This window comes from Alexandromys fortis, unplaced genomic scaffold (assembly GCF_014885135.2).
Source record: "Alexandromys fortis isolate MF-2015 unplaced genomic scaffold, M_Fortis_MF-2015_v1.1 scaffold_90, whole genome shotgun sequence".
Classification (NCBI taxonomy): domain Eukaryota; kingdom Metazoa; phylum Chordata; class Mammalia; order Rodentia; family Cricetidae; genus Alexandromys; species Alexandromys fortis.
Window position 1 is genome coordinate 5,226,015 of NW_026067985.1, and position 18,184 is coordinate 5,244,198.

The 18,184-nt window shown below is 50.9% G+C and overlaps 1 protein-coding gene across 2 annotated transcripts in view; it reads right to left on the reverse strand.

Annotated features, from left to right (window-relative positions):
- Positions 1 to 6,711: 6,711 nt before the first annotated feature.
- Gcn1 (GCN1 activator of EIF2AK4) overlaps positions 6,712 to 18,184 on the reverse strand; it is a 62,395-nt gene continuing 50,922 nt past the window's right edge. The window contains exons 46-58 of one of the 2 annotated variants that reach the window (XM_050158954.1): positions 17,626 to 17,787; positions 17,306 to 17,398; positions 16,849 to 16,992; positions 16,480 to 16,749; positions 16,013 to 16,126; positions 15,417 to 15,647; positions 14,725 to 14,918; positions 14,515 to 14,629; positions 10,991 to 11,087; positions 10,505 to 10,653; positions 9,999 to 10,106; positions 7,702 to 7,920; positions 6,712 to 7,302 (exon numbers count right to left, since the gene is read on the reverse strand). In XM_050158954.1, the coding sequence (XP_050014911.1) occupies positions 7,177 to 7,302; positions 7,702 to 7,920; positions 9,999 to 10,106; positions 10,505 to 10,653; positions 10,991 to 11,087; positions 14,515 to 14,629; positions 14,725 to 14,918; positions 15,417 to 15,647; positions 16,013 to 16,126; positions 16,480 to 16,749; positions 16,849 to 16,992; positions 17,306 to 17,398; positions 17,626 to 17,787 (2,022 nt within the window). In that variant the 3' untranslated portion in view covers positions 6,712 to 7,176. Of the gene's footprint in view, positions 7,303 to 7,701; positions 7,921 to 9,998; positions 10,107 to 10,504; positions 10,654 to 10,990; positions 11,088 to 14,514; positions 14,630 to 14,724; positions 14,919 to 15,412; positions 15,648 to 16,012; positions 16,127 to 16,479; positions 16,750 to 16,848; positions 16,993 to 17,305; positions 17,399 to 17,625; positions 17,788 to 18,184 lie in introns of those variants that run through there. The other variant, XR_007594765.1, reaches the window with a different exon arrangement.

Here is an 18,184-nt window from a genome sequence, read left to right on the forward strand (position 1 = left end):
TACAGCTTCTCCTCTTCCTACCTAAAAAGCTGCAAGAGTCAGCACGAGTTTCCCAGCAGAGAAGCAGCATCGGCTACACACAGACTCATGGCGGCAGCAGACAGACAGAGATGCAGGACCTGAAGTGTGTGGTGAACAGGAGGCGGCAGATACCAAATAAAGCAAACAGTGACAGCCAGACAAAGCTGCTTTTAAAACATCACTTCACCTGGCAACTAGATTCATGCAACAAATTCAATCATTTGATTCATTCATTAATTCAGTAAATATGGGTGTGCTTACTAGATTTACCCAGAAGCAAAACACCACCCACATCTTCACGGTGGAAAAAGCAAGTCGGTAATTCAACAATTAGTGGAGCTGGAGAGAGGGCCCAGCGGTTTACAGGCACGCGCTCGCCCTTGCAGAGGGCCAGTTTTCGTCCCCAGCACCCACATGGCAAACAATGTCTGTAACTCCAGGAGAACTGTTGCCCTTTTAACTTCTACAGGCACCAGACTCTCTCAGACACGCATGCAAACACGGCCCATACATATTTTTTTATTTTATTTATTCATGAACTTTATGTATACACCAGAAGAAGGAATCTGATCCCATTATAGATGGCTGTGAGCCACCATGTGGTTGCTGGGAATTGAACTCAGGACCTCTGGAAGAGCAGTCAAGTGCTCTAAACCACTGAGCCATCTCTCCAGCCCCATACATATTTTTTTAAGTAATTTTTTAAAAGAACAATTTTTAAATTAAAACCACAATTTTTGGGAGCCTACTTTATTCCTGGCACTGGTCTAACAGTCAGAGACTTAGCAGTAACCAAAATTTAGAAACCTACTTTCACACTGTTTGGGAGACTGGGACATGGGTCAGAAGAGAAATACAGCAGATAGGGGCTCAGAGTCAAGAAGTTCAGGGTGGCAGGCCTCTGTTCTTAGCAGTGAACAAAACACAGGTGGTAGGCAGGGAGGCTGAGGGCGACACTGTACGTTCCAGGGCTAGGAGCTGCTGAGGGGTTCAGGAGAAGGACTAGGAAGAAGAGAGGGGGTCTCTGAGGCCTTGAGGAAGAGTGGCACCTAGAAGTCAGAGTGTGGGTTTGGGTCAGCATAGGAGAGGCCTGGACAGAGCTGCAATAGATGGGTAAATTCGAGGGCCATAGGCTGTGGTCATGCAGGAATGTGAAGGTGAACATAAATACCATGCCAGGCTTTATGTGGCACTGCAGATAGGTCTAAGGGCTTTGTGCACACTAGGCAAGCACTCTACCAACTGAGCTATATCACCAAGCTGTTTTTTTTTTTTTTTGAGACAGCTTTTCTTTATAGCCTTGGCTGTTCTAGAACTCATTTTGTAGACCAGGCTGGCCTTGTTGGTTGCCTCTGTCTCCCAAGTGCTGGGATTAAAGGTGTGTGCCACCACAGCCTGGCTATTTTCTTTCTTTTTTTAAATATTTATTTATTATGTTTACAGTGTTCCGCATCCATGTATGCCAGCAATGCCAGAAGAGGGCACCAGATCTCATTACACATGTTTGTGAGCCACCACGTGGTTGCTAGGAACCTAACTCAGGACCTCTGGAAGAGCAGTCAGTGCTCCCAACCTGTGAGCCACCTCTCCAGCCCCTGGCTTACTATTTTCTAATGACTGCTTTTGTTGAGATTTCCAAATGCAAGCGTCCTTGGGTAAGATACACATAAACAAGCATTCTATGGAGTCTTTGATCATTTCGAAGTATAAAGGGTCCTGAGGTCAAGCTGTTTGGAAAGGACATGTGAGATGCCCCAGCCCCAGATCCCCACCTCCCTTTGGGGTGGGGACCTTAAGTGATAGGAAGGATCAGGCAAGGCTGTCTCGGGAGAGGGTGTTGTTCCGAGAAGTCCACATATCAGTTGTTCTGTTACTATCTTGGCAGAAAGATGCTCTAGACGGGTCTGGGGACTTGGGCTGGCACACTCAGGTCTCACCCAGAAATCCTACTGACAACATGCCTTGAAGCAGCTCTTCCTGGGCTATAACATGGTCGTCCCCCTTGCCCCCTGAAAGTAGGGGAGCCCCCCTAACAGAACTCAGGAGTACAGCTCAGAACCACCCAGGGAAGCAACAGTTCTGCCTCTTGTGCAAAGCAGAACCCAGATGCTCCAGAGCCACATGCAAACCCAGGCACTACCTTCCCATGGGCACCTCAGTTCTCCTCTAAATAAGGAGCACTGCCCTGTGGGAGGGTGGGGGAGACTGGTAGCCAATCCCTTCCTGTCCTGAGCACTGCCACGTGGGAGGGTGGGAGAGACCGGTGGCCAATCCCTTCCTGTCCTGGACTGGCAAAGGCAATCACCACTATTACAACCATGTCTTCCAAATAAATCTTGTGCCACTACCACCCGGCTCCAAATAAATCTTTTCAAACAACAGGGTCAAGAAACTGGAGGCACTTTGAAACAGCATTGTGCTCGCCTGCATCTCACTGTGCACAGTGACGGGCTGTCTAGTCAGTGTTCTCTGGCTCTGAAGAGACACCGTGACCACAGCAACTCTTATAAAGTGTTCAGTTGGCCGGTTGTGGTGGCGCACGCCGGTAGGATTTGCTGGAGGCAGAGGCAGGAGGATCACAAGTTTGAGGCCAGCCTGGGCTACACATTTAAAAAAAATAAATAAAAATAAAGTGTTCAGTTGGGACCTGCTTGCAGTTTCAGAGGCCTCGTCTACTGTCATGGCGGGGAGTACAGTGGCACACAGACATGGTGCTAGAGAGGTCACTAAAAGTTCCACATGCAGATCCACAGGCAGAAGAGACACTGGGCCAGGCCTGGGCCCTTGAAGCCTTAAAGTCCAAAGCCAGTGACACACTTTCTCCAACAAGGCCACATCTCCTAATCCTTCTTAAGTAGTGCCAAGCACTCATGTCTACAAGCCTATGGGGGCATTTTATTCACATCGCCAGGCACACTGTCCATGTGCCTTGCTTTGTGCATAACACACCCTTATCATTCAGTGCAGATGACAGGCCTGTGGTGGCCACGTACCACACCTACTCCAGAGCTGGACAGCAGGCAGGACAGACAGGGTTCGAGGCTGACTACAAAGCCCCTGTATCTCTGGAGCACCGGACTGTACATCACTTCCTTTGGCATCAGAACTAGTCAGAGTTCTAGAAGTTAGAACGTGTTACAGCTGGTTTTCAGACTGGCCCCAGGCCTGGAGGCAGGTGGCCTAGTCCCATGTTACACCTCCAGCATGGCAAAATACCAACTAAAGCTGGGACGTGAGAAAGAACTCAGTGAAGTGCCTGCCACCCAAGCATAGGATTCCCTGTGTGTGGCAGCATGTGGCTGTAATTTCTGCACTGGGTGAGTGGAGACGGGGGATTCTTGGAGCTCAAGGGCCACCAATCCGCAGGATTAAAGAACTCCAGCTTCAATGACAGACCCTGCCTCAAAAAAGTAAGATGGAGAACAATCTAGGAAGACACTTGTGTTTGGTTCCCATACAGATACATGCATATACACTCCATAACAAAAGTAAAATTCCTTTTTCCTTTTTAAGGTAGAATTTTACTCCATAGTTCGGATGAGCTTGAATTTACAGCATTCCTCCTGCCCCAGGTCTCTGAGTTTGGGGATATAACTCTAACTTATTGCTCTGCTTTAGCAAGACTTGAAACATCTTGGAACATCCTCATAGAACCACACTTAGAGCATTGCTGACCGGAGGTGCTAGTGTACCCCTTGAATCCCAGCTCTCAGAAGGCAGAGACAGGTCGACATCTGAGTTCGAGGCCAGCCTGGTCTACAGAGTGAATTCAGGACCGAGGTTTCCACCTTAAAAAACAAAACACAGTCAGAGCAATGGTGCCTCAGGCCTTTAATCCCAGCAAAGGAATGCAGATCACTTGAGTTGGAGGCCAGCCTCAGAGCAGTGCCAGGACAGCCAGGACTACACAGAGAAATCTTGAAGCACCCCCTCACACCAATAAAACCCAACACATACAACAACAAAACTCACAAGCATCTCCAAATGCCTACCTTGTTTCAAAATCCTTCAGAAAAATATCTCCAAAGCCCAAATCTAAATCTCTGTGGAGCCGTGGTTCCTGGGCTTGTGAGCCCTGTAGACTTACTTGCAAGGTCTCAAGCATATCATTAGATCCCATTCCACAGATCTTGACACAATCCCAGAGGCTCCAAGTTCAAGGGCTAGGAACACTCTGTTTTGAGTTACTTCTTTGTGATCAAGGATACACCATTTTGTAATTGATTTGGGGACCCCCTCTAAAGACTTTCACTGCCAGTACCCTGTAAATGAGGCGAGAAATTGCTCAGCTTGCAGCTTGCAGCTGCAGAAGCTAGGGAAAACCTGTGGTGGGTGGAGTCGCAGGCCAGTCCTCTGGACCCAGCTCATGCTTTTACCCAGGGTCCTCCACGGCCTCTTTTGTTTCCTCTGAGTGTCAGACCAGGAAAGTTCTGGAAGCACTATCCTGAGAGTAAAAATTCTTAAGGCTAACCCACCACAAGATGAGAGGGTGGCATTGCCACTTCTCAGCCACGTAATGCTGAGCATGTGGCCGCTGTGCCTCAGTCTCCTCCTCTGGAGAGGGGCTTGGGGCCAAGGGTTAACCTGCTCTTCCAGACGACCCTGGCTTGGTTTTCGGCACCCACATAGCGGCTCACAACTCCAGTTCCAGGGGACCCAATGTCACCTTCTGACTTCTGTGGGCACCAGAAATGTGTACGGTGTGGAGGCATACAGACGAAACGCTCACAGATCTAACTTAAAAACAAACAGAGACCCTAGTTCACATGATGCTTCAATTAAATGTTAAGTGGTACAATCATAGCTAATACCTAAAAGGGAGCTGAGAACATTTTGAGTGTCTCCAAATCCTCATTCTACAGATGAGGAACTGGGCATGCAGAGCTCCAGTGAGCTGTCAGATGCAGCGCAGCAGCCAGACTCCTGGACAAATAGCCTTTTGCTCCTGGGGAGCCAAGCTCCACCTCCTCCAGGGCCTGTCTGCGCTTGTGGGGTTGCTGTGCCTCCAGACAGGTCCTTTCGGCCTGCCCACTGTTGCGTTGTGATGGTTCCTACCACTGGCCCAGCAGACCAGAGGAATAGAACTCAGTGTGCTCCAGAAGCCCCGAGTCGTGTCTGTGACAGCCTCCAGTCATCTCTTCTGAACAGAGTGCTCATCCTCCTCCGGTTTCTGGAACTGGAAGCTGTTTTTCCTTCAGCTTCTGCTCACTGGGTGTGCCCCACCCTCTGCACATCAGGTTGCCTACCCAGCTGGGATGGATGAAACCCATGCTGGTGGAGGAAACACTGAGGACAACCTGCTTGTGGGCTGTGTACTTCACCCCAGCCTGGGAGAGGTGAGCACACATACAGACAGCTTGCTTGACAGATGCCCTAGGCAGCCAGGAGGACACTGGACCATCTGAATCCCAGTTGCCATGGCTACCAAAAGCTGAAACCATTGGCTGCTTGGCTATGGGGACTGACTCAGCTGACCTCTCAAGGTCCCTTCCAGCCCTAGGATTCTACAGTTACCCCCAGCCAGATGACATCAGGTCTGCTGTGAAATAAGAAGTCTGTGACACGTGACACCCGGAATAAAAGGATCCCACTAGACACATCTTAGAGGTCACTTAGTCTCACACAGTACTGTCAGTCAGAAGCCCACTTTTTTTTTTTAACCTCTGCTATACTGTTAGTGACACTGACCTTTTGTTCTTTTTCTTTTTTTGCTTGTTTTTTTTCCTTTTTTTTTTTCTTTTTTTTGTTTTTCAAGACAGGGTTTCTCTGCAGCTTTGGAGCCTGTCCTGGAACTAGCTCTGTAGACCAGGCTGGTCTCGAACTCAGAGATCCGCCTGCCTCTGCCTCCCGAGTGCTGGGATTAAAGGCGTGCGCCACCATCGCCTGGCGCTTTTGCTTGTTTTTTTGAGACAGGGTTTTTCTGTGTAGCCCTAGCTGTCCTGGAACTCTGTAACCAGGCTGGTCTTAAACTCACAGAGATCTGCCTCCCTCTGCTGAGTGCTGGAATTAAAGGTGTGCGCCACCACCACCTGGCCAGATACTGGTCTTATTACTTTAGTTTTTTTCTAAGACAGGATCTGATGTAGCTAAACTAGTCCTAACTATGTAAGTGTTGGGATTATAGAACTGTGCCACCACTGCCACCAAGCCCAGCACTGACCAGTAATTTTGATAAAGGTTTATTTCACATGGGGACCAGGGAAGCTTGCTTCACTAGGGGGCGTGTCACGAGCCTTCTAGGAATTAGGAGGAAGGAAGACATTCATAAACGAGGCAGATATTGAGCTGCAGCTCAGGTTCCCTCTTGCATGTATGTCCCCGGGCCATAGGAACATTGCTCCACAGAGTAGAGCACTGTCCCTACTGCCTGACCACACTAAGGGAGACCCCAGGCCTGGCTGTGCACTGAGCCTGGGCAGAGAAGCCTGTGGATGAAGCTGACAGCAGGGCAGACTGAAAAACAGACCAAGACTCATTCATACTTTCAACAAGAGCATAAAATGTCCCTATTCCTGATGCAGAGAGCTTCATGTTTAAGGGATGGATGGCTGGAAATTATAAAAATCTGCTTCTTGCCTAGGGTGGTAGTGTACAACTTTAATCCCAATACTGGGAGGCAGAGGCTGGTGGATCTCTGAATTCAAAGACAACCTGGCTTACACAGTCAGAGACAGACAACAAAAGCCCCACCTCTTTCAAGATGAAATCAAAGCCTTTATTAAACACTTTTCCTGAATGGCCTACACCCCCAAGACCTGGAACCGCAGAGGTGGACGAACATCACCGTCTTGACAAGTCAGAAACAACCCAGACGCAGCATCCGCAGAGCTCTGCAGCTCTGTGCCGACTCAGACCCTGGGAGCTCTCGGCCAGGAGAATCTGGGCCTTGTAGTGCTGAACAACGCCCCCTAGCTGCCACTCTGAGGTTTATGAGTGCGCTTTTCTTTCTCTTCTCCAAAGATAAGGGCAGGAGATAGAGGAGACCGTTTTCAGTTGTGTGTGGGTTGATTTAAGGCTTTGGCTCTGGTCAGCTGAATACTAAAATACTTTCTGGGAACTCCATCTCCTGAGCTTCCCCTTGGAATAAACGCATTTTCAAAAATGAAAACAGTGAACAAAGATGTGGAGCGGAGCTTCTGCAGAGGACCTGGCCTGTCACGTCAGGATGGTATCATCCACCTGCTCCATGGAGTCCGCCTGACTGGCCAGCTTCTTCAGCGACCTTCGGTTGCATTCATTCAGCGCCTCCAAGCTGGCCACGTCCAGGATCTTGGAGAGTGACTGTGGAAAGATGAGGAGGAGACAATCAGGGTGGACGCCAAGCTGAGACTGAGAGTCCCTGGGGTAGAACGCAGCAACATAACGACCTCAGACGGACCAGAGACAACTCAGAAAGCGTCTCCCTGCGCTTTTCCTAAGCTGCGGGACGCAGGCTGCAGTTTTCTGTTAGACAGTGCTGCTGAGGGAGGGCGAAGGGCCCGGCTTGGGGCTCAGATGGGGCAGCCCTGCCCAGGCTTCTGGCATACCAAAGAGTCTGTCCCAGGTACCCGAATCTCCACCTGCCCCTGACAACTAACCCGCACTGTGGCAGAGAACAGGGCTTCGCTGTTCTACTACTGCACAAGGACAGCAGGACAAATGCCACAGTCTGTGCTGATGGCACTCCAGGACGGCCCCCACCTGAAACAGCTCCTCGCCCTGCCTCATCTTGAGCAGGTTCACAATGGCCTGGTCGCTGTAGGCCCTCACTACAGTGTTCTTGTCCTTGGTGTTGTCAAGAAGAGCCTTCAGGATGGGCTTGATGGTCTGGGGCTCCAGGGGGGGCCGGGGGTCCTTATTTGCCCACCAGATCATCTTCTCAGCAACCAGCCTGATGTCACTGGACGGGTTCTGCAGACACTGTGAGAAGAACACAGGGATATTACAGACTGCTTCTCAGAAAAGCCCAGATCTCCAGGGTGGACACTCCCTCCAGCAGGAAGACCAGACTAACTGTTCCCGCTTCAAAAGTGACAGTATGACAGGGTTCCTTCCCTGGCAGGTGACAGGGTGTCTTCTTTCCTGTCTCATGGAGTGTTGCTAGCCCCTTGGCTCACAATTCCTGGCTCACATGAGGTTTTCACTTCCTCACACAGGCCATGTTCTTTTCTGCCCAGGTCTTTGGTTGTTGTTGGTCACACTGTCCGGGATGTGCTCGCCCTGGGATCCTCATTCAAATGGTTCCCCCTCACCCTTCAATTCTATCTAATCCAGGCCTTTCTCTGATAGGCTCCAGGGAGCTCGTCTGTCTGCCTTGTTCATACCCACACCTTCAGGGTCAAACCCAGCAGACCTTCAGTAAATGAACACTAAGTGAACAGCGAATGCAGGCTCATCTGGCCACAGGCATTCCAGCTAGTCAGACCCTTTCTAAACTCAGCAGAGGGCGGCTCCTTTCCGGAACCTCATTCAGGGAGGTCTAAGCACAGCAGCATTGTGATTGCCTAGGGGCTGGTCACAGGGTTTCCAGCATGGCCCCATCCTACTAAAATGTTGATTTGGCTCCAACCTCTGTGCACACTGTTTGAGAAGGGAGCTGTCAAGCAGGGAGAGCCCTGCTGTGAGGTCGGGTCACCTGGTGCATTCACCTACTCCCTTGTTCTCCAGGACAGCAGAAGTTACAATCCTCTTGCCTCTGACTCCCCAGTGCTGGGATTACAGGCATGTGCCAATACATCAGGCTCCCTAGCTATCTGACCCATACAACGCCAGACTGGTAAGTGTCATGCCAGCTAAGAGAAGACAGGCAAGGAGATATTAGAATTCAATTCAATCCCCAGGCACGGGGGCACGTGCCTTTAATCTCAGCACATGGGAGGCAGAGGCAGGCCTCCTTGAATCTGTAGACTGGGTCAGCTAAGGTTGCATAGTAAGATCCTGTCTTGGTGGTCAGTGAGATGCTCAGCTGGTAAAGGAAACTACTGCCAAGGCTGAGGACATGGCTGGACCCTCCAGACCTATGTGGGAGGAGGGAGGAGAGAATGTTCCCTGGCCTCCAGACCATACACACCCCTCCCACCTGCTGCTATCCAAAAAAAAAGAAAAAAATTTTTAAAAATTTTGTTTTGTTTCGAGATAGGGTTTCTGTGTAGCCCTGGCTGTCCTAGCACTAGCTCTGCAGACCAGGCTGGCCTCAAATTCACAGAGGTCCACCTGCCTCTGCCTCCCAAGAGCAGGATTAAAGGCATGTGTGACAAAGGGGTTGTTGCTACCTTGATTTGGAGTCACGGGCCTAAGAATGTGACAAACACTGAGTGAGCAGCCTGAGAAAAGGCACACAGAAGCACTCTGCCATCTCTTCCCAGGCCTCATAGGAGCTCCGCTGAGGGACGATGGTCTGTCCCTATCAACTGTGTTTTAATAACACGCTGACTGGCCAGTAGCCAGGCAGGAAGTATAGGTGGGGCAATGAGGACAGGAGAATTCTGGGAAGAGAAAGAGTCAGTCTGCAGCCATCACCCAGACACGGTGGAAGCCAGACACAGAGCAAGCAAGTTGTGACTGCCTCGCCGAAAAGGTACTGAGCCACATGGCTAACACAGACAAGAATTATGGGCTAATATAAGTTATAAGAGTTAATAAGAGGGGGCTGGAGAGATGGCTCCTCTGAGCACTGGCTGCTCTTCCAGAGGTCCTGAGTTCAATTCCCAGCAACCACATGGTGGCTCACAACCATCTGTACTGAGATCCGGCGCCCTCCTCTGGCGTGCGGGCATACATTGAGGCAGAATGTTGTATACATAATAAAAAAAAAAAAAAAAAGAGTAAATAAGAGCCAGTTCCAGAACAGGTTCCAAAGCCACAGAGAAACCCTGTCTTAAATAAGAAGATTGAGCTAATAGGCCAATCAGTTTATAATTAATATAGACCTCTGTTTGCAGGACCAGGTGGGACAGAAGCTCGGACAACAGAGCTCCTCATGAACTGTCCCCACTCACCTTAATGAGGAGGCTGGAGAGTCTGGGTGGCAACTGCCCCCCTCCTGTCTCGATGTGATACTTCATGAGGAAGCCCATGCCTCGGATGCCACTCACGGCAATGGGGATCTGTGGAGAACAGCAAGAGTCACCCAAGAGGAGACACCTACTCATGCCTGGAAGCATGGACCAGGGAAGTGTCCTGCCCCCAGGAACTCTAGGCCCTCATGGCCATCTTATCCTGGATTACCCCTCACCAACAGCACCACTGCTCTCATTGAAACATTTGCCAGATGGCAGGGCTAAACAAAGTCAATGGCTGCCAGGAAAAAGGATCAGAGATCTGACCAAGAGGGGCTATCATCCTCTTCTAACCCAACATCTCTGCTTTAGATGATTAAACTGGAGACTGAAGGACTCATTCACTTGGCATTTAAGTTAACCAGACACAGCAGAACCCAGGATCTGAACACCCAGTTAGACACAGTGATGGAGGAGCATCAGGGGAGGACAGGACCAGCTCTTACCCTGTCTGCCACGGCATTGCTGAGGATCATGTCCTGAATCTCATTGCTGTGTTTGCCTGCACAGAGTCTGCTGGGAGCCACATTCACAGCCACAGAGAGCGCCAGGCTCCGGCCATGCCGAACCATCCAGTCAATACCAGATATGTCAGCTGGGCAGAAGGACACAATCGGCATCAACTTGCACTTTACAATACACTCCCATCCTACGATCCAGGGGCTCATCCCCCCACTGAGACCAGGGTGCAGAGTCAAGGAACCAGAAACCCCTGCTTTCATGGCAGTTCTCAGGCTGCTCCTGGCTTGCGGCTATGTTCTATGAACAGCAATAGGCAGGTCTACAGAAAGAAGCACCAGAGACCCCAGTCTGCTCTAGCAACTGGATGCCAAAGGACAAGTGTAGTTCAGGGGCTTCAAGATCCTTCAAGTGTGGGGGGGGAGACAAGTGTCCAAGCCCCCCCCCCTCCCCGGGCCTGTGCAGTGACCTACCCAGCAAGCACTGCTGAAGGACAGTGCTGAGCTCCTCTTCGGTCAAAAAGGCACACAGCTCCCCAAGGCACCCAGCTGAGGAGATCCGAGTATTGTCCTGACAGAGAAGAGAAGGGAGTGACGGAGAGTGTGGTCAGTACCATCAGGTCCCCAAGAATGAGGGCAGGAGAAGGACACTTCGGCTCAGGACTCTGAAACCATCCTCACTCTAGGCACCCCCATTCTCAATACTGGACTGGGACCCCAGTTCACTACAATGGCTATGAGGTACACTGCACTCAATTACAGAGAACCCCAGCGTGTGTGCAGATGTCGGCCATCACCATAGTAGCAATAGTTGGCATTGTCACAGCGCCTGGCTTCTCGGGGCCTGAACCCTTCACAGTTAGCATCTCAGCTGCCATAGTGCATGGGACACAAGGGCACAGCTGGGCACGGCCCCAGCACAGACAGTTACAGCAATGGCTCTGGACTCAGCTTCTACAAGCCCCATGCCCAGGGGACTTGCTGCTGTGTCAGCGCCTCACAAGGGGGGGGGGGGTTGCTCTAGACAGTCAAGCTTCAGCCCTGGTGAAAACAATGAAGATGGAGATGTATGTCAGCATGCCGCACACACACTTTTTATAGTGGGAGGGCGCAGCACTGTGGCTTACACACGGTAGGGGAGTGCTCTTCCACTACGCCACTTCCGTAGTACCCAAGGGTCAGTGTTTCCTGTCAAAATCAAAGCCAGATATACAAAAGGCTCCTTGCCTGCTCCATAGCCAGCTTACTCCAAAAAAAAAAAAAAAAAAAAAAAAAAAAAAAAAAATCAAAAGAGGAGATTCAAAGTTAATGCTATCTTGCTAGCAAGTCTAAGTTTGACTGTGTCCCTCCAAACCAACTGTGCTGGCTAGTTTTATGTCCACTTGACACAGGTCATCAGGGAAGGCAGAACCTCAACTGAGGAAACACCTCCATCAGACTGGCTAGTAGGCAAGTCTGCAGAGCATTTTCTTTATTAGTAATGGATGTAGAAGAGCCCAGCCCATTGTGGGTGGTGCCACCCTTGAGCTGCTGGTCCTGGGTTCTATAAGAAAGCAGGCTGAGCAAGCCATGTGAACAAACTAGGAAGCAGCACCCTCCATGGCTGCTGTATCAGCTCCAGCCTCCAGGCTACTGCCCTGACTTCCTTCAGCATTGGACCATGATATGGGAGAGTAAGCCCAATGAACCCTTTCCTCCCCAAGCTGCTTTTGTCATGGTGTTTGTCACAGCAGTAGTGACCCTGACTAAGATACAAACCAACCAACCAAGTTCAGACTCAATGACTGACAGGAAAACTCAAGCCAGGCTGACCCTTGACTGCCACCTTCAATCTCAGTAGAAGCTCAGAGAATAGGCTGTCAACAGTGTGGGCCTCTGAGCACCAAACACAGAACTGGCTCAGACACCCTTTCTCCATGAGCGTTATCTTAACTTCCACTGTGGAAAATGCAAATTCGTCTAAATAGTAACCTTTGCTTGCACTGTGCACAGCCCTGTAAACGCTCTAGGAGACTGTGACCAAAATGACTAGGCACTCCTCCGTGTCCTCAGCACACGCTCAGCAGTACAGCACCCTCCATGGGTGTGTGCACAGAGTATGAAGCCACATACGCCAGGCTTTGCCAGCTCACACCTGCAGCACCAGCAGCAAGGAAACGGAGGCAGCAAGATCACAAGCTGGAGACCAGCCTGGGCTACTTGCAAAACCTTATATCAAAAAAGGACTGGAGAGATGGCTCAGCGGTTAAGAGCACTGACTGCTCTTCCAGAGGACCCGGGTTCAATTCCTAGCACCCACATGGCAGCTCACAACTGTCTGTAACTCCAAGGTCTGACATCTTCACATAGGCATACATGTAAGCAAAACACCAATGCACAAAAATAAGAAATTTAAAAAATTTGTTTAAAAAAAAAACAAAAAAACAAAAATGGCTCAGTAAGTGAAATGCTCACCATAAAGCCACGAATTCAGACCCTAACACCCACACACAGCGCTGTTAGGTAGAGACAGGCGAACTCAAAGGATTCACTTGTCAGTCAGTCAAGCCCAAAAGGGGAGCTCTAGACTCAGTGAGCAACTCTGCCTCAAAAAAATTAAGGAAGACACAATCCTGAAAACATCTCTGTCTCTCTCAGTCAGTCCTACAGAGCTGTCTGTGGGAGGGAAAACAGAAAGGTCTTCCCATGGACTCACCACCCTCACAGATCTGCCACAGTGAAGGAAACCAATGGAACTGAATACAACCAGAAACCCCAGGTCCCTATAAATTGGTAAGAGCTTGGCCATGGATAAATCTTACCCTCTGTAACTACTAAGACCTTTACAATGATGGTGCGGGACAATTCTGTATTATGTCAATTATGTTTTAAATAAACGCTGATTGGCCAGTAGCCAGGCAGGAAGTAGAGGCAGGTCAAAGAGAACAAGAGAATTCTGGGAAGGAGGAAGCTCATTCCGCCCCAGTCTTATCCAGACACCGAAGAAGCAGGATGTGACCTGCCCTGCTGAAAAAGGTACCGAGCCATGTGGCTAACATTGATAAGAATAATGGGCCAATATAAGTTATAAGAGTTAACAGAAAGCCTGAGCTAATGGGCCAATCAGTTTAAAACTTAGAGAGACCGCTGTGATTTTCTTTGGGACCTAACAACTGTGGGAACCGGGCAGGACAGAAACCTCAACAAGAAGCCCTCTTGTTACACATGGACATATCATCCATTCTGGCACATGCATGGGATGATGTTTTTCCAGATAGCAGCAGGGTGCCCCTGAAGAATGTCTGTGTCTCCTGGAGCAGTATGTTTTATAGAGGGGAACACAGAGGGAAAGCAACTGAAGCTGAAGTAACTGGTGAAAGGTCCGGTGATTAAGCTGCTTCACCCACAAGACAGACAGAGTGGGCTGCACTAGGCTCAGTGAGGACACTTGCTTAGCACGCACCAGACCTTGGTTTGATGCCCAGCACAGTAAAAACAACAAAACTATGAACTCCAGAAGCATCAGTACCAAGTAGGGAGTCAGCTTACTGTCTCCACCAGGTAAAAATACACTAGGAAATGTGTCCATGTTCATAAGGTAGCTGACAACCGAGAAAAGAATAAGCTATGGCTTTCGTGCTGTTTTAGTTTTCTTTCAGGAGTATTTTCAACTTCTTTCTTGCTAAGACAAAATCTCAGGAAACCTGGGGGACCCCAGCACAGCTCTGACCGCCACCCACTCTCATTGCTCAGGCACTGGGGCTGAGGGGTTGGATCCCATGCCACGGGCAGTCTCAGCTGTCACTCCTGCCATGGGCTGCAGAGGAGACCGGGAACAGCTGAGGTAGCCTGGGAAGCTCAAAGGGCTGAGAAGGTGGCAGCCCAAGACTCCCTGATCCCTCCCAGTCTGACTGAAAGTGGCAAGTCCTGCAGTAAGGGCAGGGTAACGCGATACAATATGGAGAAAATAACTTAGAAGCAACAGAACTCCCAGTGTAGCCTCTGACCCCAAGTCATACCTCATCATGTCCCAGCATGCTTAGCAGGAGTGAGACAATGTTTTTCCGGATGGCAGCATCCACTTTGGCACCTGCACCCTGAATCACAAACCTCAGGGCCTGCAGCATGGTATCTCTAGAGAAGAAACACACTGCCTTAACCCCAGGCTCCCACACCACTGCCTCCCACCTCTCAACGCCTGCGAGCCCTGCTCCCGAGCGGCACTCTACCTCACACCTGGGTCCTCCATCACACGGATTCCATTGAGCAGCTCTGTGAAAAGGGGGTCCACCTTGATGTGGATAGAAATGAGTTTCCCCAGTGCATCTGCAGCCTTCAGGCGCACACCCCGGTTGGAGTCCTGCAGGGCTTTGGTAAAGGTGGTCTGAAGCTGAGGCAGGAAGGGCTTCAGGGCAATTCCAACCTGCGGGAGAAACCCACACCCAAGAGTCACCACTGTGGCCTACTGATGACATGGACATGACACCCAGGACCACCAGGAGCTAGCCACGTTCTCACACAGCGCAAAACAGGTGTGACTCAAGAACACCAGGAAGCTTGCTTGGAGGCATCCGTTTTCAGCATTCACAAGGAGGTAATGGCAGCTCTTTCACAGGCCTGGCTACGGGTGGCTTTAGCTTAGTGGTGTCCCAGTCCCAAGGACAAGCAAGGGCTGGTCGAGCAGGTGAGAAAGCAGCTCAAAGGTCACATGAGGCTAAGGTTCCCTGGCCACAGAGCTACAGGAGGACTTTGCAGTGACCCAGTGCAGCATCTATGGTCCAACCCCCTCTGCTCCCATAGGACACCCAGTACAGTGTCTATGGTCCAACCCCCTTTGCTCCGAAAGGACATCTCACTTTGGTCTCCCACAGACAGATCTGTTCTCCAGGACCCAAATGGAACAAGCTCCTAACTCACTTGCCTTGGCCAGCAAGAGGCTGAGTGTCTCTAACAGAGCCGCCTTTACATTCCAGCTGAACCGGTCCCCAAGGATGCGAATCAGGGGGCCAGTGATGCTGACCACAGATGGCCTCAGGGCATCAGCTGATGTCAAGCGGATCACCAAACCCAAGGCCTTGGCTGCTTCTTCCTTCTGCTCGGGACTGCCAGTGAGGACTCCTTCCCGCAACACTGGAAGGATGGAAGTCACTCCCTGGCAAGAGAACCAGAACTGAGAGACCAGTCCAAATGCCCCAGGCCCACAGGCTTCTCACCTAACACAAGGCACTCCCGACAGTTAATAAAGGGGTTGGATCAGGGTCACTGCCAAGAGGGTGAGCTGACTAGAAGACAAACGACCCAACAGGCTGCTAACAGGAAACATACGGCTGCTACGTCTGACCTACTGGCTCTGGCAGAGATGGCTTCATAATGTAACCAAGAGCACTGTGAACCCAGTCATGGGAGGCCGCCACAGAAGATACAACGGTCCATTGTCTGCAAAGATGCCCATCACATGGAGCACAGCAGACGGACCACTGCTGCGCCAGCTCCCTGTGCCGCCAGGTTACAGCTTACCTTCTTTGGCAGGCAGAAGCCTGGGACATGCTCGCCTTTGCTCTCATTGCCTATGAACCGGATTTCCTTATGCAGCTCTTCTATCAGGGCCAGCTGGTTACCTGCGTCCAGCTTCTGCAAGGATTGGAGGGAAGCATCAGCGAGGCACAGCCCTTCCTTCTCAAGGCATGGGCCAAGGAGGGAGAGGGAGATAAGACTGGACACAAACGTGCCAACACTGCGGCGAGTAACAGTGATGACAACTTCATGCCTGAACCTCTGTTCATGACTGGAGTTTGAAGCCTATGGAGTGATACAAACCTGTAGTCCCAGCACTTACTTCCTAAGTGAGGTGGGAATACTGCTTGAATCTAAGAGACCAGACTGGGCAACAAGACTCCAAACAAAAGCAAACACAAAACAGGACCTGGGGAGCCTACATTTTGCAACCATAAGATAGTTCTGGGGTCAGCAGTCCCCTCCCTCACCTTGGTGATGGCATTGAGGGCATCCCAGCTCTCCTCCAGAACCACAGGACTGGAGTCATTGAAGAGGCGGATCAAGCCCGAGACCAGGTTCCGAAGGTGGCTGGTGTAGTCAGCCTTAGAGCGGGAGCAGTAGATGTTGAGGATGATAGCAGCGGCCTGCCGCATGCCCACCTCGGGGCTGCGAGTGGCTTCCAACAAGTCCTCAATAATGATGCGGTGTCCAGTGTCATCCTCCACTGAGAGGATCACAGCCTGACAATTGGCCATCTCCTGAAAACCACAAGGACACGTGTGCTGAGCATGGAGTCTCGGGCAGCAAGGAGGCTGCAATAGCTGTTGAAAAGCTAGAGGAGCACATTTGCCACCTACCAGCTGCTCATCTGGAGTCCCGAGCTTCTCCTTCAGGGCCAACATGACTGCCGGGAGGATCACACCAAGATGACGGGTCAGAGCATCGCCTGCCACAGACGAAAGGAAAGCCAGCACCCGGGTATTGACAGGTGGCGTTGTCAGCTGGGGGAATGATGACAATATCAACCTAATGAAGACTGGACCTGCTTAGTACCAGGCCCAGACTGGGTTCTAAGACAGCCCACTCCCCTGCTCTGACCCAAGGGAGCCCACTCCCCTGCTCTGACCCAAGGGAGCCCACTCCCCTGCTCTGACCCAAGGGAGCCCACTCCCCTGCTCTGACCCAAGGCCTGCTCCAATATATCTTGAGAGACAAGGGAGCATCTGAGCTCATTGCATCTATTTCTCTAGACTCAAGATCTGTGCGTGCACAGGAGGCCCTGGAATAGGGGTGTGTACATGTGTGGGGATGTACCTTGGGCACCAGGTAGGGCAGCACCACACGGCTCTTAACAGCCATAACCTGCTTCAGACCATCCAGGGCGAATTCCGACACCTCCTCGTCATCCTGCAGAGAAACATGGGGACGACTGGGGAGCTGGCTCCCACTGCACCCTGCTGTCAACTGCCTCCTCCACATTTCCTTACTGTCCAAGGACAGGCACAAAGGCACATCAGGTTTTGTAGCACCCACTCCCCTGCAGAGCCCAGATTCCTGCTGCGTTGGCAGTCCCCCCGTGTTTCACTGTTACACAGACAGTAAAGGCCACACTGCTAAGTGTGGGATCCACTCACCAGCTGCTTCAGGAGAAACGGGAGAATGTCCTCCAAAGCCTGGTGGCCAATGGTGGAGTGCAGCTGCTCAAAGGTCTTGGCTGCCGCCTCTCGGACCTCCTCTAGGGGATCACATAAGGCCTTCCTCGCCGTGGGCACAAGGGACTCAGAGAAATACAGCACCTAGAACAATGCAAGCACAACTGGACCCATGCAGAACCAACAAGGGGAGCTGACTAGGGACCCAAACTCAGGCAAACAGATGCCCTCTGCTGGACGGGTCTATTAGCTCTAATAATAAGAAACCAAAGTGAGGAAAGACAGAGAGAACATCCCTCACCTAGACTTAGCAACTATAAAGCTCATCATCATCACTAGTAATAGGGTCTTCCCATCTTCTACAGGATTTGATGGACCCTGGCAAGGGCCCTGGGCTCTGCTCTCCAGCTCCCAGACAGTTTTGCTCACCTCTTGGAAAGCCAAGTCCTCAGTCTGAACTCTGCTAAAAATGTTTAGTTTCTAACAGACCAGCTGGGGGCTCTGTGCCAGGAAACAGAGCCTCCTGCCCCTGCCACCTTCT